The sequence below is a fragment of the Colletotrichum siamense genome, assembly GCF_013390195.1.
Source record: "Colletotrichum siamense strain Cg363 chromosome Unknown KSG_Cg363_contig10, whole genome shotgun sequence".
NCBI lineage: Eukaryota > Fungi > Ascomycota > Sordariomycetes > Glomerellales > Glomerellaceae > Colletotrichum > Colletotrichum siamense.
The window spans coordinates 2,096,793-2,114,680 of NW_023501023.1; the positions used below are offsets into that span (position 1 = coordinate 2,096,793).

Genomic DNA, 17,888 nt, shown 5'->3' on the forward strand with positions numbered 1-17,888 from the left:
GGCCGACTCCGATCTGGCGAAGACAGCGTTGCTGATAATCTACACAAGCCATAAGTGCATCAAAAGAGGGTGGTGGAGGGGAAGGGGCAGGGGCAGAGGGGGGGGCAGGGGGAGGGGGACTGAAGTGCATCGCCATGGTATGGTGAATGAAAGGGGGTGATCTGGGCCCAAAAGGCGAACCAGGATCGATAAGCTTGCCAATGTGTGCGGTATGGTGCTCGAACTCGGGCACAAACAGGGGAGAGGATTGGGCTGGGAGAGAAGCAAGAGAAGGGGCAGGGGGAGGGGCAGGGGCAGCGCGTGGAGGACTGAAGTGCACAGCCATGGTGTGATGAATGAATGGGGGTGATCTGGGCCCAAAAGGCGAACCAGGATCGATAATCTTACCAATGTGGGCGGTATGGTGCTCAAACTCAGGTTCAAACACCGGAGAGGATTGGGCTGGGAGAGGAGTAGCAGTAACGACAGTAGAGGGGGGGACTGGAGAGGGGGGAAGAGAGCGCAGAAAAGCGCGAACCGGCATGGCCACAGCCGAGGGAGTAAGAGGGGGATGAATAGAGATAGAAGACGAACCTGACACACCCACCAAAGCTGAACCAACACCTCCAGACGCCCTACGAGAGGGCCGGTGGACGAAGGCGGCAAAGGCGAGAAGAGGAACGAGGAGGGCGGAGAAAACAGGGACATTAACCCAGGACCTGGCGAGGTAAACCCCACCGAGGCCGACGCATGTAACGAGCAGGCAGGAGCAAGTATTGTCGACTGGGACATGAACCCAGGCCCTGACGAACCGTGCTTCGGTCAGGGCGGCGCAGACGAGACGAAAGAAATCCATAGCAAGCTAAGAAGTCGATGACAAGTCATGAAGAAGAAAAGAAGAAGAAGAAGAAGCGAAGTTGGGGGCCGACGCGGGATATATAAAGATATTCCGCATGGCTGGTATCTGTCCCACGATCAGTAATTACATCAGCTCAGGAAGTCTGTTGGACCGTAAAACAATCAGTCGTTGTGATCCTGTTATTCCATTGGCCAGAGCATCCGGGGAACCTCTCCGGATTTGACTTTCAAGATCATCGGGGTCCATGTCAGCCCTACGAATGGACCTGGATGGAACTCCGCTAAACCGGTCTTGGAGAGTGTATGGCCGGGTCTGAAGCGACACGCCGGGGGGCGTGCGTCCGATGAAGAACCCGGGGGATAGGAATGTGACGACGACGAAGGCGATAAAGAACCTGTGTGAGGGGGTGGAAAAATGACGAAGACAATGGAGACGGCACCACGATGGAGACGACACCACGATGGAGACGACACCGAGACGAAGAAGACACCGAAACGACAGAGACGACACCGAGACGATAGAGACGATGGAAGGAAAAGCGAGCCAAAAGGGGAAACAGAAAGAGGTATCCGAGCGCGTAGTATTGTTCGGGGTTTCTATCTTATTCTATCTGCCAGTTTTCCCGTCGACAATCGACCAGGGCCCGGGCGTTATGTTGTGACTGCCTTTGCTCTCATCGCAAGGGGGAGCCCTTGCCTGGCGTCCACGTCGCACCTGCGCCGAACCCATTGCCCGACACCTGCTCGACGGCAGATGGCGTCGTAGGGGCAGCCGCTGCCTCGCTTGCAAGCGGAGGAGGCGTCAGAGCTCTTTGGACGTCCAGACCTCTCTTTGGCGGCTTGAAATTGTTCTCTCTACCTGCGCGATAAATGTCCTGAAGCATGGGCTCCAGCACGCCGGCATCATCGAATTCCAGATACTTGCGATACAGCTTCAGCGCCGTCCTAGCGTCCTCAATCGAATCGTGTGTTTCTAGCTGGATGTCCTCCTTCAGCAGATACCATGCCAGGAAGGCCAGAGACAGCTTTCGCAGGCGAGACTTGAGGAAGAAAAGGTCAATGGTGTCAACGACCTGGGATTTGGGAATATGGATATTGATCACCCGGAAGTCCTGTTTGAGACCATGGCCTAGAAACTTACAGCCCAGATTCAGGAGTATCCAGAGCTTCTTGTACGCGACCTTGAGGGACACAAGGTTATGCTTGGACACCCGCGGGTCCAGGTCTTCGTGAGTAATGCCGGAATACGAGGTCAGGTAATCCACGATGGGCTCCCTGATGGAGATGTAGTCATCGATAAACGGAACCCCTTCGTCCTCTCCCTGACCTCGAACGACGGAAGCTCTCGCAAGAGCGTACACTATTGGCCGGATCGTCTCTCTCTCGCCGTCCGAATTCATCTCGATCTCGGGCTGACGGACAGCAACGAACTCGGTATCCAGAGCGACAATGCTTTCCGGCCCAGGCTGTTCGGTGGCCAAATCCAGGGCGCGGTAAGTCTTGCCGTCCACATGCGGGCTGGTAAGGGTCAGTAGGGGTATGGTGTGCAAAAGGTTGCCGAGACGGAGCTTACTTGGTGTCCTGGTACAGCAAAGAGGTATCGATGTTCTTCTTCCAGTCCATGTCTATCTTGTTGTTCGCCTCCTTGAGCTGGAAAACGACAACTGATGGCATCTTCCATGCAGGATGGAACGCGAGTGCCTCCTCGATTGCAACGGGCCGCACGAGGAAGTCGTTGAAAAGATGCCACTGGCTTGTTTGAGGCACCTGGGGCTGCGCGTGGGCGACTGACCGAAAGTTAGTCCCGGTGCTCTTCAATGCACATCGAGGAAACGTACCATTCACCATGGCGACCAGGTGAGGCTTTTGCCCTGCACCTGGGTCGATATTCACGGCCATGCCGACGAGGGAATACACAGTTATGTTGTGAATACCGCGCTGTAGATGAAGTTTGAGATCCTCGCCTTCGTAGCAGAAAAATTGGCCATGGTCTACTATGACGCCAATCTCCTCAGGCAGGAACCCTGGTGTTGACCAAAAGCGCCTATGCTCCGGACTGTTGATAAGAGTGTTGATGACAAAGACGGCAGGGATGCTGTGAATGGTCTTTCTAGCTGCAATGTTCTGGTACCGCTGGCATCTGCTACACCAGCCTTTGGAAGTGGTCTCTCTCTCGACGCTCGACTTGAGTATTTGGGAGAAGGTTACCTTGGGAGCCTTCTGGTTCCGCACCATGCTCTTCTGTAAACAGTCAGCGATTTGCACTACGGTGCTAAGGAGGAGCATCCCGGAACAGCCAAGCCCAAATGGAAGGTGTGATGCCAAACCAGGTCAGAATGCGCCGCCAAGTACAGGCATAGCACAGAGGAAATACTTACACTTTGTTGCGGATACATCAGTTCTTGGAAGAAGCCAGAGCCCGGTCGAGTATACTCGCTCCTACAGTTCATACACCTAATGAAACTTGTCGCTGAGGTCGACAGCATCTGGAAAGATTTAGCTGAGCTCCCAAGAAAAAGGGACAGTCAACACACCTGATCCATCAAGCCTGAACCCGGCTGGATTGACTTGAAATCTACCACGATTTTCTCAGTGAGAAATCTGACCAAGCCTTGAAGCATTACGGTCAGACTGGAGCCATTAGGGTCTTCCTCAAGAAGCCCAAGAGGACCGGCCTGAGGATGATGACTGAGAGTCTTCAGCATGTTGGTTGCCTGACAGATTGAGCCCTCGGCCTTTTGCAGCATGTCAAACAAGAAACCCATTTCGCACAAAAGACATGTGTCTTCGACGCAAGCGGTCGCCGCATGTTGGAGCGCTATGTTCCGAAGAAGGGGCGTGAAATGCAACACCTGAAGCAGGGAGTTGGCGTAAGAGTTGGCGATGTGGATTTCAAGACCGGAGTACTGCGTCCTATTGTAGAACCTGTCGATCGTGAGTGGGCTTCCATTGCCAGAAACGACGAGCTGACATACCCAAAGTCAAAATCATCAACGCCAAATTTGCTGTACTTGATCTCCACATTCCGGTACATTGGCGGACACTCTGCCTTTAGAGGATCAATGTCCATGCGCATCAGCGCGTTTGCAACATCATCGACCTTTTCATCGTCGTTATCGGGAGTCTTGGCAAACTCCCTGGCTTTTTCGCTGAGGAACTTGGGCGCCAGAATACCTGACGCGTTGGCTTTGTCCAGATTGCGGGTGTCTTCCACCTGGTTTCTTCGGAACCCTCTTGTATTACGTCCATACATTCCAAAGTCCGTCGCCTTGAGGCCAGACAGAAACTGCGGATCCAGCTTGGTGGGAGGAGCTCCAACATCAGACACAAGATCTGGCCAAGCCGACAGCAATACATCTCGGTAGTAGGGCGTGCCGATAGAGTTCAGAGGTCTACAAGCAAGTCAGCAAAGCGGTAGAGTATTTTAGGATCTCCATGCACTTACGTGTCGGCAGTCCACTCGATACTTGGAAGGGGTTCTTCGGGCGTTGCAAATTCAGTTTGCGATGCGAAGTCAACAAATCGAAGCTTAGATGGAGAGCCCCAGATGTGGATGTTGAACTCGGCATCCGCAAGAGCAACGGCCTCACCAGATGGCGCGATCTCGAACATAGTCAAATACGTCATTGTGTTAGCCTGCCGTACATTGCTAGTGTTCGGATTCATTAGATCGACGACGTGCATCTGGCCGCTTTGAGACATGACTATGCTGGTGGTCGACATTCGCGGGTGCATCCTGACAAAGGCGGCGCCAGCAGGGAATGGAATCGGCGACATCGACGACATCTTCTTGATATCGAAGACATTCAGAAAGGGATCTAACATGTAGTTCTGGCCTTGGCGCAGTGAATAGCCGCAAGTGACGATGAAGTCGTGCTGGGCGTCCATGTCGCTAATGAGAGCCGAGTGAGCGTTCCAGCTTTTGACGACAGTAAAATTGGCCGCATCGATCAGGTTGACCGTGCCCTCTTTAGTAGCAGCGCAGATATACCTGCTTTTCTTCATAACTTTATACGAATGCGCCGTCGGCACCTGATCTTGTCAGCGAAGCTCTGCGACTGGACGAGGGCGAAAAGCATACCTGCTTGACCACCTCACCCTTAGCGAGATCAATCACAAACATGGTGTCCTGAAAACCGGCAACAAGGATCTCTGACGTCCCCTTGGACGTAAAACTCATGCATCGTAAGTCCTTCATGTCATCATGTCTACACTGACGTCAGTCAGATCCGTCCTGCTCAGCCGCGTGTGTCGCTACGCACCTTATGTGCCATATGGGAGGGCCTTTGCGCGAGGCCATGTGTATATCTCTCGACCCCAACACCACGACGCCCTTGTCGTTCACTAAGATCTGTCGGACGGGTCCATCGGTTGTGGTGTGCGCTTTGAAAGAAGTGTATCGTTGGAGCTCGCTACCGTAGAATGACGTGACTCTTCCCTGCAGCTGGTCAGACTCGGACAGCTTCGGACAGCCGTCAATCGGAATCTTACATATTCGTTGCCCGTCCAGAGCAGCTCTTGCGCCGTATCGAATGCCATTGTCGTTACGGGCGTGGCCATGGCGTGGACGCCCGGAGGCGGAAAGGGGATGCGGGCGACCTGGACGGCGGACTTTGTCAACGAAGCTCAGATCAAAGCGCCCATCATTGTAAAAGGTGCAATACAGCCGCGACGCGCGGAGGTAGGTATGGTGAGGCTCGCCCAATGGAACTCGAGCCGCAACACCACAGGCGAAGAGGGGCCCGGATTGCTACTCACCTCGTCCCAATCTCCGTCCATTTTGGTCTTCGCTTCCTCGCCCAAATGACCATAGTTCTAAATGAGTAATGCGATACCAAGAAAGCCGGCAAACGGGTCGCAGCCGGTCGCTCCAATACCTCAAAAAAAGAGAAGTGCACAAATAAGGTACCGGATCGCGACCCCCGCAGCTTCGCGCAGCTCGAGCAAGTGGCAGCAGAGACAAGGTGTCGCGCCCAACGGAGCTAAGCCACTTGCATGAGGCGGACAGGGTAGGGAGGTTGAGTGTGGGGGAGGCTGGGTTTGGCTCGAGTCTCTCGCTCTATCGCCGAACTCTCTGAGGAATCCGGAATATTTCCGAAACCAGATCTGAGGTGAGACCAATTTCCACCAACGCCTTCACCGAGAGCTCATTGGCCAAACCAACGGCTCCGCTCCGGTGAGCGTCGGTCTGATATTACCCACCCCAATCCCTTCAGTAAGAGTTCTCCAGAAAGTGCCGAGAGAAGATCTGTTTAAGGCAAGTAGGATTTGAACGCAAGGTGTTGGTGCTTAGTTTTCAGTTTAAATTCGGGAATAAACAATCACATAAACCTCGCGGTGGTCAAATCAAGCCCGGGCGTATTGCACGCCGATGTTTTCCCCCATGAGTAGTCCATCGTTCTATACTTCTTCAACTTCCAAATCGTTTCGTTCATGATGTTGCGGACATGACAACAACAAGTGCAGACAGCAAAGCAGCAATCGACTGCCTCTGTGTACATGGCTCGCCATCAATTATTACTTTTGTATTTCCTGCCAATTACGACTGTCTATCCGAAGTGCTTGGCGACCAAAAAGCTCATCCTTGCCTGCCCGCCCAAATATACCATTCATAGTACACCTTTATTGTTAAAACAAGCGCTTTCCAAGTCTGAAAGAACTGAAGCGCATTACTAAACCGGGAACATCCAGTGATGCATGTGAACTGCTGGGAGAGCAAAGGCATGCCTGAACAACGAAGAAGCCACTGCAGCAATGAACTCCCAGACAAGTCGCGCCTTTGTGTGTGCTGTCTGCTCTCCCCACTCTATTCCTTCGGGATGAGATCCAAGTCCTCACCGCTAGGCAAATCCTCCTAGTCCTGGCTGGCACTGAGGTCTAGGCTCTTCTCCCAGAGGTTCCGCAGGATGGCCGTTACACCCTCATCTTCCTCTCCGCCAACAAGACTGGATCCACTAAGTCCTTGAGTTCCGGCTCCCTCGTGTAGAGCCCGGCTGCTCTGGTGGTCGTCAACATCGGCCTCGAAGCTTGATCCGGCACCATTCGTCCTGATTGACTGGGCGCGGGGTGTCATTGGCCTTCTCGCAGCGGCAGCACTGCTCTCGTTGATGCTGGAAGCTCGCGTGTGCTGGCCCGACACAATGCCACTCCGCATTGACGCCGCCTTTCCATTGAGACTGGCAGTGCCATTGCGAGGTATGCGCTGGTTCTTGTTCTGGCGATTGGCCTGCGCTAAGCGATCTAAAGACCGCGCGACGGGGTTCTGGAACCGGCGAACACTGAGGTACTCCATCCCCGTCTTCTCCAGCTGCTTCGCTACACGTGGGTCGCGGCTCGCGCCGCCATCGTAACCCGGGCCTCCGATCCCCACCAGCGGGCTTGCGCCTACTGCACCAACACCACCTCCAACAGCCTGTCCCGGTTCGATCACTGAGCTCGCTCGCTGCAAGTTAAGCTTTTGTTGAGTTCGTGATTTCTCGGCCGGGGGGGCGGACCGTCTGGCCGATCGCGGAGCAAGCGCAGTGCCATCCTCATCATCTGACAATCCGGATTCTCGTCGCGACGGTCGCCCAGAGCTCGCGGAAGACTGTGGCCTTTGCTGCGGGATGTCCTCGGACCTTCGGCTGTCTGGTCTCCTCTGAAGGTTGTAAAACGACCCTTCGCGAGCTGCACCGGAGCTTCCAGCGCCAACAAATCTGGAAATCAGTTCATCGCCGGAGCTTGTTCCTGGCAGAGTGTTGATATTGTGCGAGTCGGCGAGGGTGGAAACGCGGCTGATGGAGTCGGGGGACTGAGATTGACCCCGGCGCGAGACGGAAACGGTGTCTGCAGTCATCTTGGGCGGCGCGCCGTGCGAGGGGGTGCGCTGGAGCAACCTCGATGTCAAGTATTCTTTGTGTTGAACGGTCTCGCGATCGGGGGTGGACGAGGCAGGAGGGGACGGTTGCGCTGCGGGAGTTTCGGTTCTAGAATTGTATGCGCTGTTATTCGCGCTGTTGTTTGCACTGCCGTCGTCGGGCTTCGCTGAGGATTGGGCGCTGGCCAGGGAGCCTCTTCTCGACAGGTATGGTGAGGCAGATGTGCTGGCGTCCACCCATTCGTCGTCCTGGCCGTCGTTACCCAAGTCGAAGTGTACCTGCGACTTTTGCGGCTTGACCTTGTTGACGGCGGGGTTCGAGTTGGTCCTCTTTAGCTTGTCGGAAGACTTTGACTTCTTGTTCACTTCGCCGTGGGACTTGTTACGGCGCAGGCTTGTTGAAGAGGTATTTTTGCTCAGGTTCGTGGAAGAGCTGTCGTGAGAGAGCTTCGCGTCGGACTGAACGCGGCGATGGGTGGCTGCGAAGGTGGGCTTGCGCTCGGGGGAAGGGGATGCTATGCGTCGGTGATTCAGCTTGGAGGCGGTTGATCCATGATGTTTGTGTAATGCTTTGGAGGATGGAACGCGTGCATGCAAGCGACCGGCACCAACAACGTGCTTCTGAGGCTTGGAGCGGTGCTGATGATGATGTTCTCTGACGGCGTTGTCGCTGTTGGTCGAGTCGCTCTCCTGATGATTGAGGGCAGGGCGTTTTGATTGGCTGGCAGACGAGGATTCGTCGCCGTCTCTGTCTCGAACCATGATTGCTTATTTGCCCCCTGGATAGGTGTATGACATATGCCGGTTGGGGTGTCGGGATGGTAGGTAGTAAGGCGCGGGTGAGTTCTGATGCGCTGCTGCTGCTATTGCTGGTGGGCGTCCTGTCCGGAGGGCCGATGGATGCGGCCGCGGTGGCTGCCGACTTGTTTCAATGACCTAATGCCTGTTAAGATGTGTCCGGGGCGCGGTACGGCGCGAAGCGACCGGGGGGGCGACCAATTGGACGATAAGAACGAGGCTGATGATGCTTCTGTGTCGATGCGATGTGCGCAAGAAATGTAGTTGGTGTTGCGAGAGGGAGAGGTCGAGATTAATTAGTTTTGCGGGAGAGAATGAAAGACGAGCTTGTCAAGGTGTCAAGGTACCCGAGACCGAATTCGCACCCGCGCACGCCCGCACCTAAACCGCAACCGCAACCGCAAACAGCACAGCACCCACCGACCGACCATACACCCCCAGAGAGGTATCGTCAGCCAGTGCCGCCAGTGCCAGTGCCTGGATTACGGCCGGCTTACTTACCTAGGTAGGTACCTGGGCAGGCTGTGGTACGGCCAGCACACCAGCTAAAGTGCCCGCGTCTGCGCCAGGACCCGGCTTCAACCGCCTCTTCCCACCCCTGTAATCCCGATTCCTAAAACCCACAGGCGGCACTCCAGCACTCTGGGGACCCCAATCAGGTAAGCTCTCATTGGCCTGCACCTCCAGATTCTGTCTCACTTGAGGTCATCCTGGGGCGTTGCATGCATTCCCATGTGCTCTTATCAGCACGTGATTCTGGATAAGCTCTGCTGCAACGGAATCTGGAAGTGAACCCAAGTGCATCAGCGGCTCTACTTCCGCCGCAGTCCGTCGCAGGCCTGACCATCACTACCACCGCGACATCTCGTGTGTTTGCCGCTAACCCACCCTTCGCAAACCACTCGAGCCCAACTACTCGCATCCCGCCATTCGTCACCTCCGTATTCATATTTTCCACAGCATCTCTTCAATCCAACAGCCAAAATGTCCGCTGAAATCGCGGCCCTGGAGGCGGATCGCAAACAGTACCAGGAGCAGGTACGCGCCATCCCGCCTGAACCTTCCCAAACGAGCGCTTGCTAACCTTGCCTCGCCAGCTCGACGTCGTCCACGCCGGTCTGAAGGATGACCCCGGAAACCCCGAACTCGAAAGTCTGCAGGCGGAGTTGAATGACATGATTTCCCTCCTAAACGAGTCTCTTGCTGAGCTGCAGCCGAAGCAGGCACCCAAGCCCGCACCTCTCAAAGCCCCCAGCCCGCCCCCCGAGAAGTGGTCCAAGGAGAACCATCCTGCCTTCAAAAAGGCCGCCCCAGCCGTCGAAGAGAAGGATGATGCCCCTGTTGTCTACCGTGTGAACGACACTGTCATGGCCAAATGGGTCTCAGGCGACAGGGGATTCTACCCTGCGCGCATCACCTCTATCACCGGCTCATCAACGGCGCCAATCTATGTTGTCAAGTTCAAGAGCTACGATGAGACCGACACATTGCGGGCCAAGGACATCCGACCCATGTCCAACAAACGCAAGGCTGACGGAACACCAGCGTCCGGACCCAGCACCGCACAACAGGCTGCACAGCCTGCGCCGCCCAAGACATCCGGCCCGTCGAACGGTGTCGTCACATCCGCTGCTGCTAGCCTGTACCCGGAACAACAAGCCAAGCTTGATGCAGAGAAGAACGCCGATGCAGCTACCAAGCCTCCCAAGGCCAAGAAGATCAAGGCCACCAAGGAGCTGGAGAAGGGCAAGAGCAAGTGGCAGGAGTTCAACGCCAAGTCCAAGTTTGGAAAGCAGAAGAAGGACAGCATGTTCCGCACGCCCGACGGTGTACATGGCCGAGGTATGCCAACCCCTCATTATCAAGTCTGGGTCTTTTACTGACGTTGTCACAGTTGGCTTTACGGGCTCCGGCCAAGCCATGCGCAAAGATCCTACCCGCAGCCGTCACGTATACCAGCAAAACGACGAGCTAGACTAACCTACAGTCTGATTTCTATGTATGGGAATGATCCTCTCGACAAAAGGAAGCCCGAGGGCTGGATGGCGTTTAAGGGTGGTTTGGCAGTCTCGTTCCATTCCTGGTAATGTGTCTTGTTTCCGTGTTACATAGGCTAACGGTTTGTACACACGATTTTTCTTCCCTCCAGATGCGAAGGGGCTGCTCCCCAATCTGGGTGCTGCTAGGAGCGCAAAGGGACTGTTGACACAAATACATGAGATGCCCGCAATACCCCTGCTCGAGGTCCCGTTGACTAAACGTTTGCTTACACAGGGTATCCTACACTCATCACGCCAATTTGAAGCTCAGCCCTCCGAGAAATTTACGGTGAACGGAGGTCGATCCTGGGAGCGATGTTCTGGGCGATCTTGAGGAATATCCCTGCTCGCTCACTTGTCGGTTCGGACACCACAGTCGGTTTGCCGAGGTCCGCGTCGTCTCCAATTGACGGGTGGAGTGGTATGTCGCCCAGGAAGCTGATATTGTGCTCTTTGCACATGCGCTCGACTCTGTCGTTCGATCCGAACACATGAGTATCTCCATGGCAGTGAGGACATTTGAACAGTGACATGTTTTGAACCAGGCCCAGGATATTAGTGTTGACCTTGTTGAACATGTTGACGCCCTTGACGGCGTCCTTCACGGCGAGTGTGTGAGGTGTCGTGACGATGATGGATCCTGACAATGATCAGTGACATGTACCGCGTCAGACTACTCTCGGCTGGGGGTATACTAACCATCGAGAATGATTTGTTGGGTGATGGTCAGTTGCGTGTCTCCCGTTCCAGGGGGCAAGTCCAAGACCAGGACATCGAGATTACCCCAGTCAACCTCGTGAAGCAGTTGTTGAATAGCCTTCATGACCATCGGGCCCCTCCAAACCACAGCATCGTTCTCCGGCACGAGATATCCCATCGACATGGTCTTGACACCATAATTTGTCATTGGCACCAGTTGGTTATCTGGGCGGTCATCAGCATGAGTCCCAGCCGAGTGAGAGATTTGACTCACTTTGCGACAATCTTGGCTCCCCTGAAAGGTTGAACAGGGTAGGGACGGACGGCCCAAAGATGTCTGTGTCGAGAATGCCAGCGCGATATCCTAGCCGCGCAAAAGCCAGAGATAGATTTGCTTCTGGAAGTCAATACAACGCGTTCTTTCTGTTCACTAATGTTCTGATTATCCTTCTCACCCGCAACTGTGCTCTTGCCAACACCTCCTTTGGCAGACGAGACGGCAATGACCTTGTCCACTCCGGTGATCTTGCGCCGAACCGGTTTTCGCGGCCAATGCGGTGGCGTGCCGGATTTCGGGAGGCCCTGGGCTCATGTCAGTGCCTTGTTTCTCCGGTTCAGTAAGAAGGGCACTGTACCAGAGGGTTCTCATGACCTAACACTCGGAAAGTGGACTGAAACGGGCGGCATAACGTTGGTCTCATTGTGAAAAGGATCTTGAGCGACTAGCAACACCCGAACACCGCAATGCAAACACAGTCACGATGGATGATGGAAGACTACTGACGCCTCTTGGATGAAGGTGAACGGTTCAAGCTGAAAATGATTGGTCGCTCTCCGAACCGGTCTCCAGCGCGGAGTTTCTTCGGCGGAGAAGAGGTGAGTTCAGGTCGCCGCCATCGATCATACCGAAATTATCAAAAATCAAGCAGATTCCTTGTCATTGATGCAAAAACCATCCAGTATTCTAAGACTCCCTTCTCGCGAAGAATTGAATGGAACGAGCGTTCCAAGGCGTGTTGGTGCAGCCTCGACCGTTGCCCACGTGATCTGTCCCAGCCACAATGCCCCACAGTCGAGCTTTCCAGGTCAGATACGTACCTTCTCACCGCGCCTCCAGTTCGCGATGAGATGAATGAGCAGTGAAGCGCAGTAAACAAGCAATCCAACCATACCAATTGCCGGAGAACGAGCATGGGACCTGAAGGAATTCAAAGAAGCAGCATATAGGGGACGTTTCAATCACGCTCGCGTTTCCAGATACCCCGATCGCATTTTTCCATCTTGCTCGACCCTCGACCACCAGCCTCCGAGTCTGGTCTCAAACTGAGGCTCTCGACTCGACCTACCTTGCTTGACCCGGCTCTCTGCCGGATTAGGGGAGCAACCAACACTGAAGATACCCGGAACGCCGATTCCACTACAACACAAACACCGCCAAGATGACGACCGCGTCACTGTTCGACATGAACCAAGGCCGTCGCGACCTAGCCGCGCTGCCGACGGACTGGCAAAACAACATTAGAGAAGCTGTAAGTCTCACCCACCCAACCTCCAAGCACCAATTCATCGCCCGCTCACACCAGCCGGGAAAACATAGTGGGAGGTGGTAGACCAACAAGGCCTGGGCTCCCTCAACGCGCGCGAATGGCCGTTTGCACTACGCGCCATCGGCTTCGACCTCGCCCGCACAGAAACGTACGCCCTACTGCTCGCTCACGGCGTGCCGCCCCACGACCACGACCCGGCGCGGGGCCCCTGCAGCCCGTCGCGTCTGCGCATGCCGCAGGAGCACTTCTCCGCCATCGCCGCGTGGATGCTGATGCGCCGCGACCCGCAGGAGGAGGCCGAGGATGCGTGGAAGATGTTCGACCCGCGCGGCACGGGGCGCATCACGTTGGAGAGCCTGCGCGCGGTGTGTTCCGAGGTGAACAGCACGCTGAGCGAGTCGGACATGCGGAGGATGATTGAGATGGCAGACATCTCGGGCAAGGGGTGGGTGAGCAAGGACGAGTTCATCGAAGTCGCAAAGGGTGGGTTCAGTCGGGGCTAGCACAGCAGCACATTTCGATGGAGGAGCGGGCGGCTGTTATTGTTTTTATACGTCATCGGGAGAGTGATCACGGGGATGCATCTTATTGGGAGCATCATGGCATTCGCGAGTTGGATTTTACAACTACATTAGAAATAAGCAACCGGGAGCGGTTTCCAAGCAAGCCATGATGAAAAGAAAAAGCATTCTGGGCCGTGCGTGATATCATCAAATCGTGACGCCAGGCGAGTGGCGTAGCGGCAAGCCCGCCTTCTCGTACGCCATATCAATCATCCTCATCTGGTTGATGCTGTCCTCCCCGTCCACCCAAAACGGCGTCTCGCGCCCCTTGACGCGGTTGACAAACTGCTCCAGCTGGTGTCGGTACGTGATCCAGTGCTCCTCGCTGGCGGCCTGAATGCCCACCTCCTGGAAGGTGTACGCCTTCTTCGACTGCTTCTCCGTCCACCTCTTCACCACCGCCCCGTTGCTCTTGTTCTTGATGACGAACTCGTCACTGACGTCGATTCGATGCCATATGCCGCCAAACATGAAGTTGGCAAAGTCAATCTTGCGCTTGCGCGTCTTCTCCTGCCCGACCGGCAGCTTGGCGTCCTCGACGACGGTCTCCTTGTGCGTGACAATCAGCTTCGGCACTCCGATGGCAGCGAGCCCGGCCCGCAGCGTTCCCTCTGCCTCTGCGGTCCCGCCGTTCTTCATCCGCCAAGTGACGTTCCACGAGTGGTCAGCCGTGTCCTTGGGGGGAGGCATGGTGTCGAACTTGGCCTCCAGACATTCGTCAGGCTCGATGCCGTAAGTCTGGCGAATCGCACTGATGGTGTACGTCCCAAGGTCCATCAGAGCACCGCCGGCAAGATCGTATTCCCACCGAATATCGTCGTTCCCAATAATGAACCACGGAATGTGTGCGCTAGCCTTCACATGCTCGACGTTCGGTGCGTCGACCAGGGTCAGATAGTACTGCCAGCTGGGCTGGAACCGGTAATGGAATGCCTCGAGTAGGACGGGGGCCTTCGCCTCCTTGAGTAGTGGCAGTCGGAAAAGCGCCTCCGCCTCTCGAGCATTGGCGACAGACGGCTTCTCGAGGAGGACGTGCTTGCCCGCCTCAAGTGCCTTAACGGTCCATTCATAGTGCAAGCCATTAGGGAGTGGGATGTAGATGCAGTCAATTGAGGGGTCGTCGATGATGGACTGATAGTCTGGCTTTACGTCTGGGATGCCGTGCTTCGCCGCAAACGCGGCGGCCTTCTTTGGGTCGCGGGCAGCGACTGCTTGGATGACAACCTCTGGATGGGATCTGGCCGGGTTGATTAAGGCCATGGGTCTGGATTGGTGTTAGTATTGTGGATTTTGGGATCATCGTATTGGCTCACGCAATGTTGGCCGCACCAAGAATACCGAAGCGGAGAGCCCCATCTTGCCGTGGCGCGACCGGCGGATTGAAGATATAATAGTTGCGCCGGAGGAGACCCCAGATTGAAGCCATTTTGAATTGATATCAGAACGTAGGTGGAGTTCGAGCCAAGTCAGACAGCGCCGTTGTGAATCACGTTGGGTTAGAGTGGGATAATGAGCTTACAAATGAGAGACATGAGGAATGAGGTGGGGTGATGGCTGAACATGGGATGATGCAGGACCGAGGTGACGTCGAGACATGGCACAGACAACCAGGGTGCAGGCAGCCGTCAGGGGTACTGTGCAAATGGTACGGGATGTAATAGAGCGCGTCTTGCACAATGATAGACCACGCATAGCGACTGTACGTGTGACCGAGCTGGCTTCGAGTGCCTGCCTGTGATTAAGGAGTTATGTCGCCAAGCTGCAATGTTTCTCAATGGAGCATCTTGTGGCACAGGAGGGCATTTTTTTGATCTTTTACTTCAATTTGAATTTTATGTAGGTAGGCGTCTTTTGACAGCTTCATCCTACGGAACAGAGCCTGTGACCCCACATCTCGGTCCAGTCTCTGCAGAGGTATCACCCATTATCCATCCTTTACAAAACGTTGTCGGCCTTGAAGTCAAACAGGGCCTGCTTGACACGGTCCTTCATGACCTTCTCACCCTCACGGACCCAGACTCTGGGGTCGTACTTCTTCTTGTTGGGCTTGTCATCACCCTCGGGGTTGCCGACCTGGGTCCTATTCGGGCGTTAGAGGCCGTCGTCTGACAGCTGATAATCAAGGGCACTTACTTCAGGTAGTCAATGTTCTTGGTAACGTAGTCACGGATACCGGACAGGTAAGCCCACTGGAGGTCAGTGTCAATGTTGACCTTGACGACACCGAAGGAGATGGCCTTCTGGAACTCCTCGACAGCAGAGCCGGAGCCACCGTGGAAGACGAAGAAGACGGGCTTCTTGTCGCCGTTGCCAAGCTTGGCAGCGACGAACTCCTGGTGCTTTCCGAGCAGCTCGGGGTGGAGCTTGACGTTGCTGCGAAGAGGTCAGACCGGAGCATTGTCAAGGTTGCTGGTTGATTGCTGATTGCTTACCCGGGCTTGTAGACACCGTGGACGTTACCGAAACCGGCAGCGATGGAGAAGTAGGGGGAGATGGGGGACAGAGCCTGGTAGATGGCGTAGATGTCCTCAGGCTGGGTGTACAGAGAGTTGTTGTCGACATCCTCGTTGTTGACACCATCCTCCTCACCACCAGTGACTGTGTGATTGTTAGTTACGGCATTCAGGGCATGATTCAGTCGTGCCTCTTACTTCCGATCTCCATCTCGAGCCACAGCTTCATGGGAGCAGAGCGCTTGAGGTACTTGGCGGTGGTCTCGATGTTGTAGGCGACCTCCTCTGTTGCATGTCAGTCTCGTTGTGTGCAGAAGGTATCGGGGCCGGCACGAACCCTCGGAAAGGTCAATCATGTGGGAGGAGAAGAGGGGGTGACCGGAGCGCTTGAACTCCTCCTCATCGGCGGAGATCATGCCATCGAGCCAAGGCAGGAGCTTCTTGCTGCAGAGACTGTCAATTCCTGTGCGGGCAACGCAGATGTTGGCATCAGGGGCAAACTCACGCGCAGTGGTCGGAGTGGAGGACGACGGGAACGCCGTAGACGGGGGCAATGGAGCGGATGTAGTGGGCGGCAGCAATGGCACCGGCGACGGAAGCCTCCTGCTTGTCGGCAGAGTTGGGGATGGCCTTGCCGGCGAAGTAGGCGGCACCGCCCTGGGAACTGGGACTTGTCAGAGCCGAGAACAATCAAGTCGTTGGTAGGTCGAAAGGACGTACGTCTGGAGGACAATGGGGGACTTGGCCTCGCGGGCAGCCTCGAGGGCAGCAACGGCGGTGGAAGAAGAGGTCTGGGAGGCGGGGTTGTTAGCCGATTGTCAACACCCCTCTTTTCCGTGTCATTCGGTCTGATCTCCGGCAACCGACGACGGCGGAACACGACGAGCAGGGCGGAAGGGAACAACAACATACGACGTTGCAAGCGGGAATGGCAAAGCCCTTCTCCTTGGCGTAGGTGAACAGCTTCAGGACGTCATCGCCGTAGATGACACCGGGCTTGATGTTGAGCTCTTCCAGCAGACCCATGATGGATGGCGGGGTATCTGTATCTGTCTGTGTGGTATTCGGGGTTGTGTAGTGAGAGGTGTGTCTGTTGCGACGGGCCAGAGACGAACGGACCAAAAGGCTGATTTGCGATGTAGGAATTGGAGGAGGAAAAGATTCAGAAAGAAAGTTTGGAATAGGTGGAAGTGGACGGGTTAACTATGTTTGGTTGCTCACACCCACGAGCGGGATTTTACTCGGGCTGAGCAGCAGAACCCGGTCCATGTCCCACGTTCAGTCCATCGCTCCAGTGACGGGTGCCCTTTGCTGGGTCGCGGTTGCATGAGGTGAGGTGCGGTGCTGGGCCTGGGCTCGACTGGGAAGGGACACTGCCTGCGAGAGGTGAGGTACATGAGGAGCTCCTCTTCCCTGTCCAGGTTGCTATTTCTTACGCCAGTCCAACGGCAGGCGGTACATTGAATGTGGGAAGGCAAAGTACCTACCGAGGGGCATACTGCATAGCTGCTGCTTGCTACCGCGATTCACCTCCAGCAGCCAACGTGGGTACCTAACGGCTGGTTCAATTTCATTCGGATTTCCCTGTGCCACTTCTCGCTACCTAGGTAGGTATCTCATTCATCACCAGGCTCCTCTCCTCGCCGAGAGCGCCGCCAACAGTGGGAGACTGTCTCTCTCACTTTCTCTCTCTCTCTCTTTCTCTCCCTCTCGTTGCAGTGTCTCAACCTGGAGGACTTGTTGAGGAAGGAAAGGGAAGGGGGAAAAAACAGTACTACTGCGCAAGTACCTTAGCATCGGACCGTCGAATCACAGAGCCCCTCTTACCACGTCAAACGCGATTAACCCCTCCCCCCACCCACCGTCCAATTGACGTCAAAATATTGCTGGCGCACCACTTATTGCAGGGATCCAATCACTCGCTGCCCTGTGCTTTTCCCGGTTGGGAGACGAGGGGCACTGCGATGGCGCTGGAATGGCGGGGCTTGTAGAGGGCCCAGCTGCTGTGCCCAGCCGTGTCAGCGCCTCTCTGGCCCGTGCACCTACCGCTCCGGCCACCGAGACCGCTGTCGAGCCTGCTGACTGTCATGGCATTT

The 17,888-nt window shown here is 55.5% G+C and overlaps 7 protein-coding genes across 7 annotated transcripts; 2 read left to right on the forward strand and 5 right to left on the reverse strand.

Annotated features, from left to right (window-relative positions):
• Window positions 1–1,511: 1,511 nt before the first annotated feature.
• PAN2 (PAN2-PAN3 deadenylation complex catalytic subunit PAN2) lies at window positions 1,512–5,616 on the reverse strand (the record flags this gene model as incomplete). The annotated part of the gene is made up of 11 exons (XM_036646292.1): window positions 1,512–2,355; window positions 2,411–2,624; window positions 2,676–3,078; window positions 3,216–3,323; window positions 3,372–3,762; window positions 3,813–4,229; window positions 4,283–4,869; window positions 4,919–5,045; window positions 5,100–5,275; window positions 5,329–5,436; window positions 5,596–5,616. The coding sequence occupies 11 exons, from the start codon at window positions 5,614–5,616 to the stop codon at window positions 1,512–1,514; spliced, it is 3,396 nt and encodes a 1,131-aa protein (XP_036488133.1).
• A 1,075-nt stretch (window positions 5,617–6,691) lies between these two features.
• On the reverse strand, window positions 6,692–8,455 carry CGCS363_v014444 (uncharacterized protein; the record flags this gene model as incomplete). The annotated part of the gene is made up of 1 exon (XM_036646293.1): window positions 6,692–8,455. The coding sequence occupies one exon, from the start codon at window positions 8,453–8,455 to the stop codon at window positions 6,692–6,694; it is 1,764 nt and encodes a 587-aa protein (XP_036488140.1).
• A 1,020-nt stretch (window positions 8,456–9,475) lies between these two features.
• Window positions 9,476–10,471, forward strand: spf30 (Splicing factor spf30; the record flags this gene model as incomplete). Its single annotated transcript, XM_036646294.1, has 3 exons — window positions 9,476–9,529; window positions 9,589–10,333; window positions 10,386–10,471. 3 exons carry the CDS (start codon window positions 9,476–9,478, stop codon window positions 10,469–10,471), a joined length of 885 nt encoding a protein of 294 aa, XP_036488139.1.
• A 343-nt stretch (window positions 10,472–10,814) lies between these two features.
• Window positions 10,815–11,930, reverse strand: IND1 (Iron-sulfur protein IND1; the record flags this gene model as incomplete). The annotated part of the gene is made up of 5 exons (XM_036646295.1): window positions 10,815–11,170; window positions 11,230–11,454; window positions 11,504–11,623; window positions 11,685–11,811; window positions 11,865–11,930. The coding sequence occupies 5 exons, from the start codon at window positions 11,928–11,930 to the stop codon at window positions 10,815–10,817; spliced, it is 894 nt and encodes a 297-aa protein (XP_036488138.1).
• A 738-nt stretch (window positions 11,931–12,668) lies between these two features.
• CDC31 (Cell division control protein 31) lies at window positions 12,669–13,279 on the forward strand (the record flags this gene model as incomplete). Its single annotated transcript, XM_036646296.1, has 2 exons — window positions 12,669–12,758; window positions 12,827–13,279. The coding sequence occupies 2 exons, from the start codon at window positions 12,669–12,671 to the stop codon at window positions 13,277–13,279; spliced, it is 543 nt and encodes a 180-aa protein (XP_036488137.1).
• Window positions 13,280–13,486: 207 nt separating this feature from the next.
• On the reverse strand, window positions 13,487–14,765 carry CGCS363_v014448 (D-xylose 1-dehydrogenase (NADP(+)) 2; the record flags this gene model as incomplete). The annotated part of the gene is made up of 2 exons (XM_036646297.1): window positions 13,487–14,603; window positions 14,653–14,765. The coding sequence occupies 2 exons, from the start codon at window positions 14,763–14,765 to the stop codon at window positions 13,487–13,489; spliced, it is 1,230 nt and encodes a 409-aa protein (XP_036488142.1).
• Window positions 14,766–15,274: 509 nt separating this feature from the next.
• Window positions 15,275–16,818, reverse strand: fba (Fructose-bisphosphate aldolase; the record flags this gene model as incomplete). The annotated part of the gene is made up of 8 exons (XM_036646298.1): window positions 15,275–15,419; window positions 15,473–15,712; window positions 15,772–15,937; window positions 15,991–16,077; window positions 16,130–16,236; window positions 16,298–16,456; window positions 16,513–16,583; window positions 16,705–16,818. 8 exons carry the CDS (start codon window positions 16,816–16,818, stop codon window positions 15,275–15,277), a joined length of 1,089 nt encoding a protein of 362 aa, XP_036488141.1.
• Between the last annotated feature and the right edge of the window lie 1,070 nt (window positions 16,819–17,888).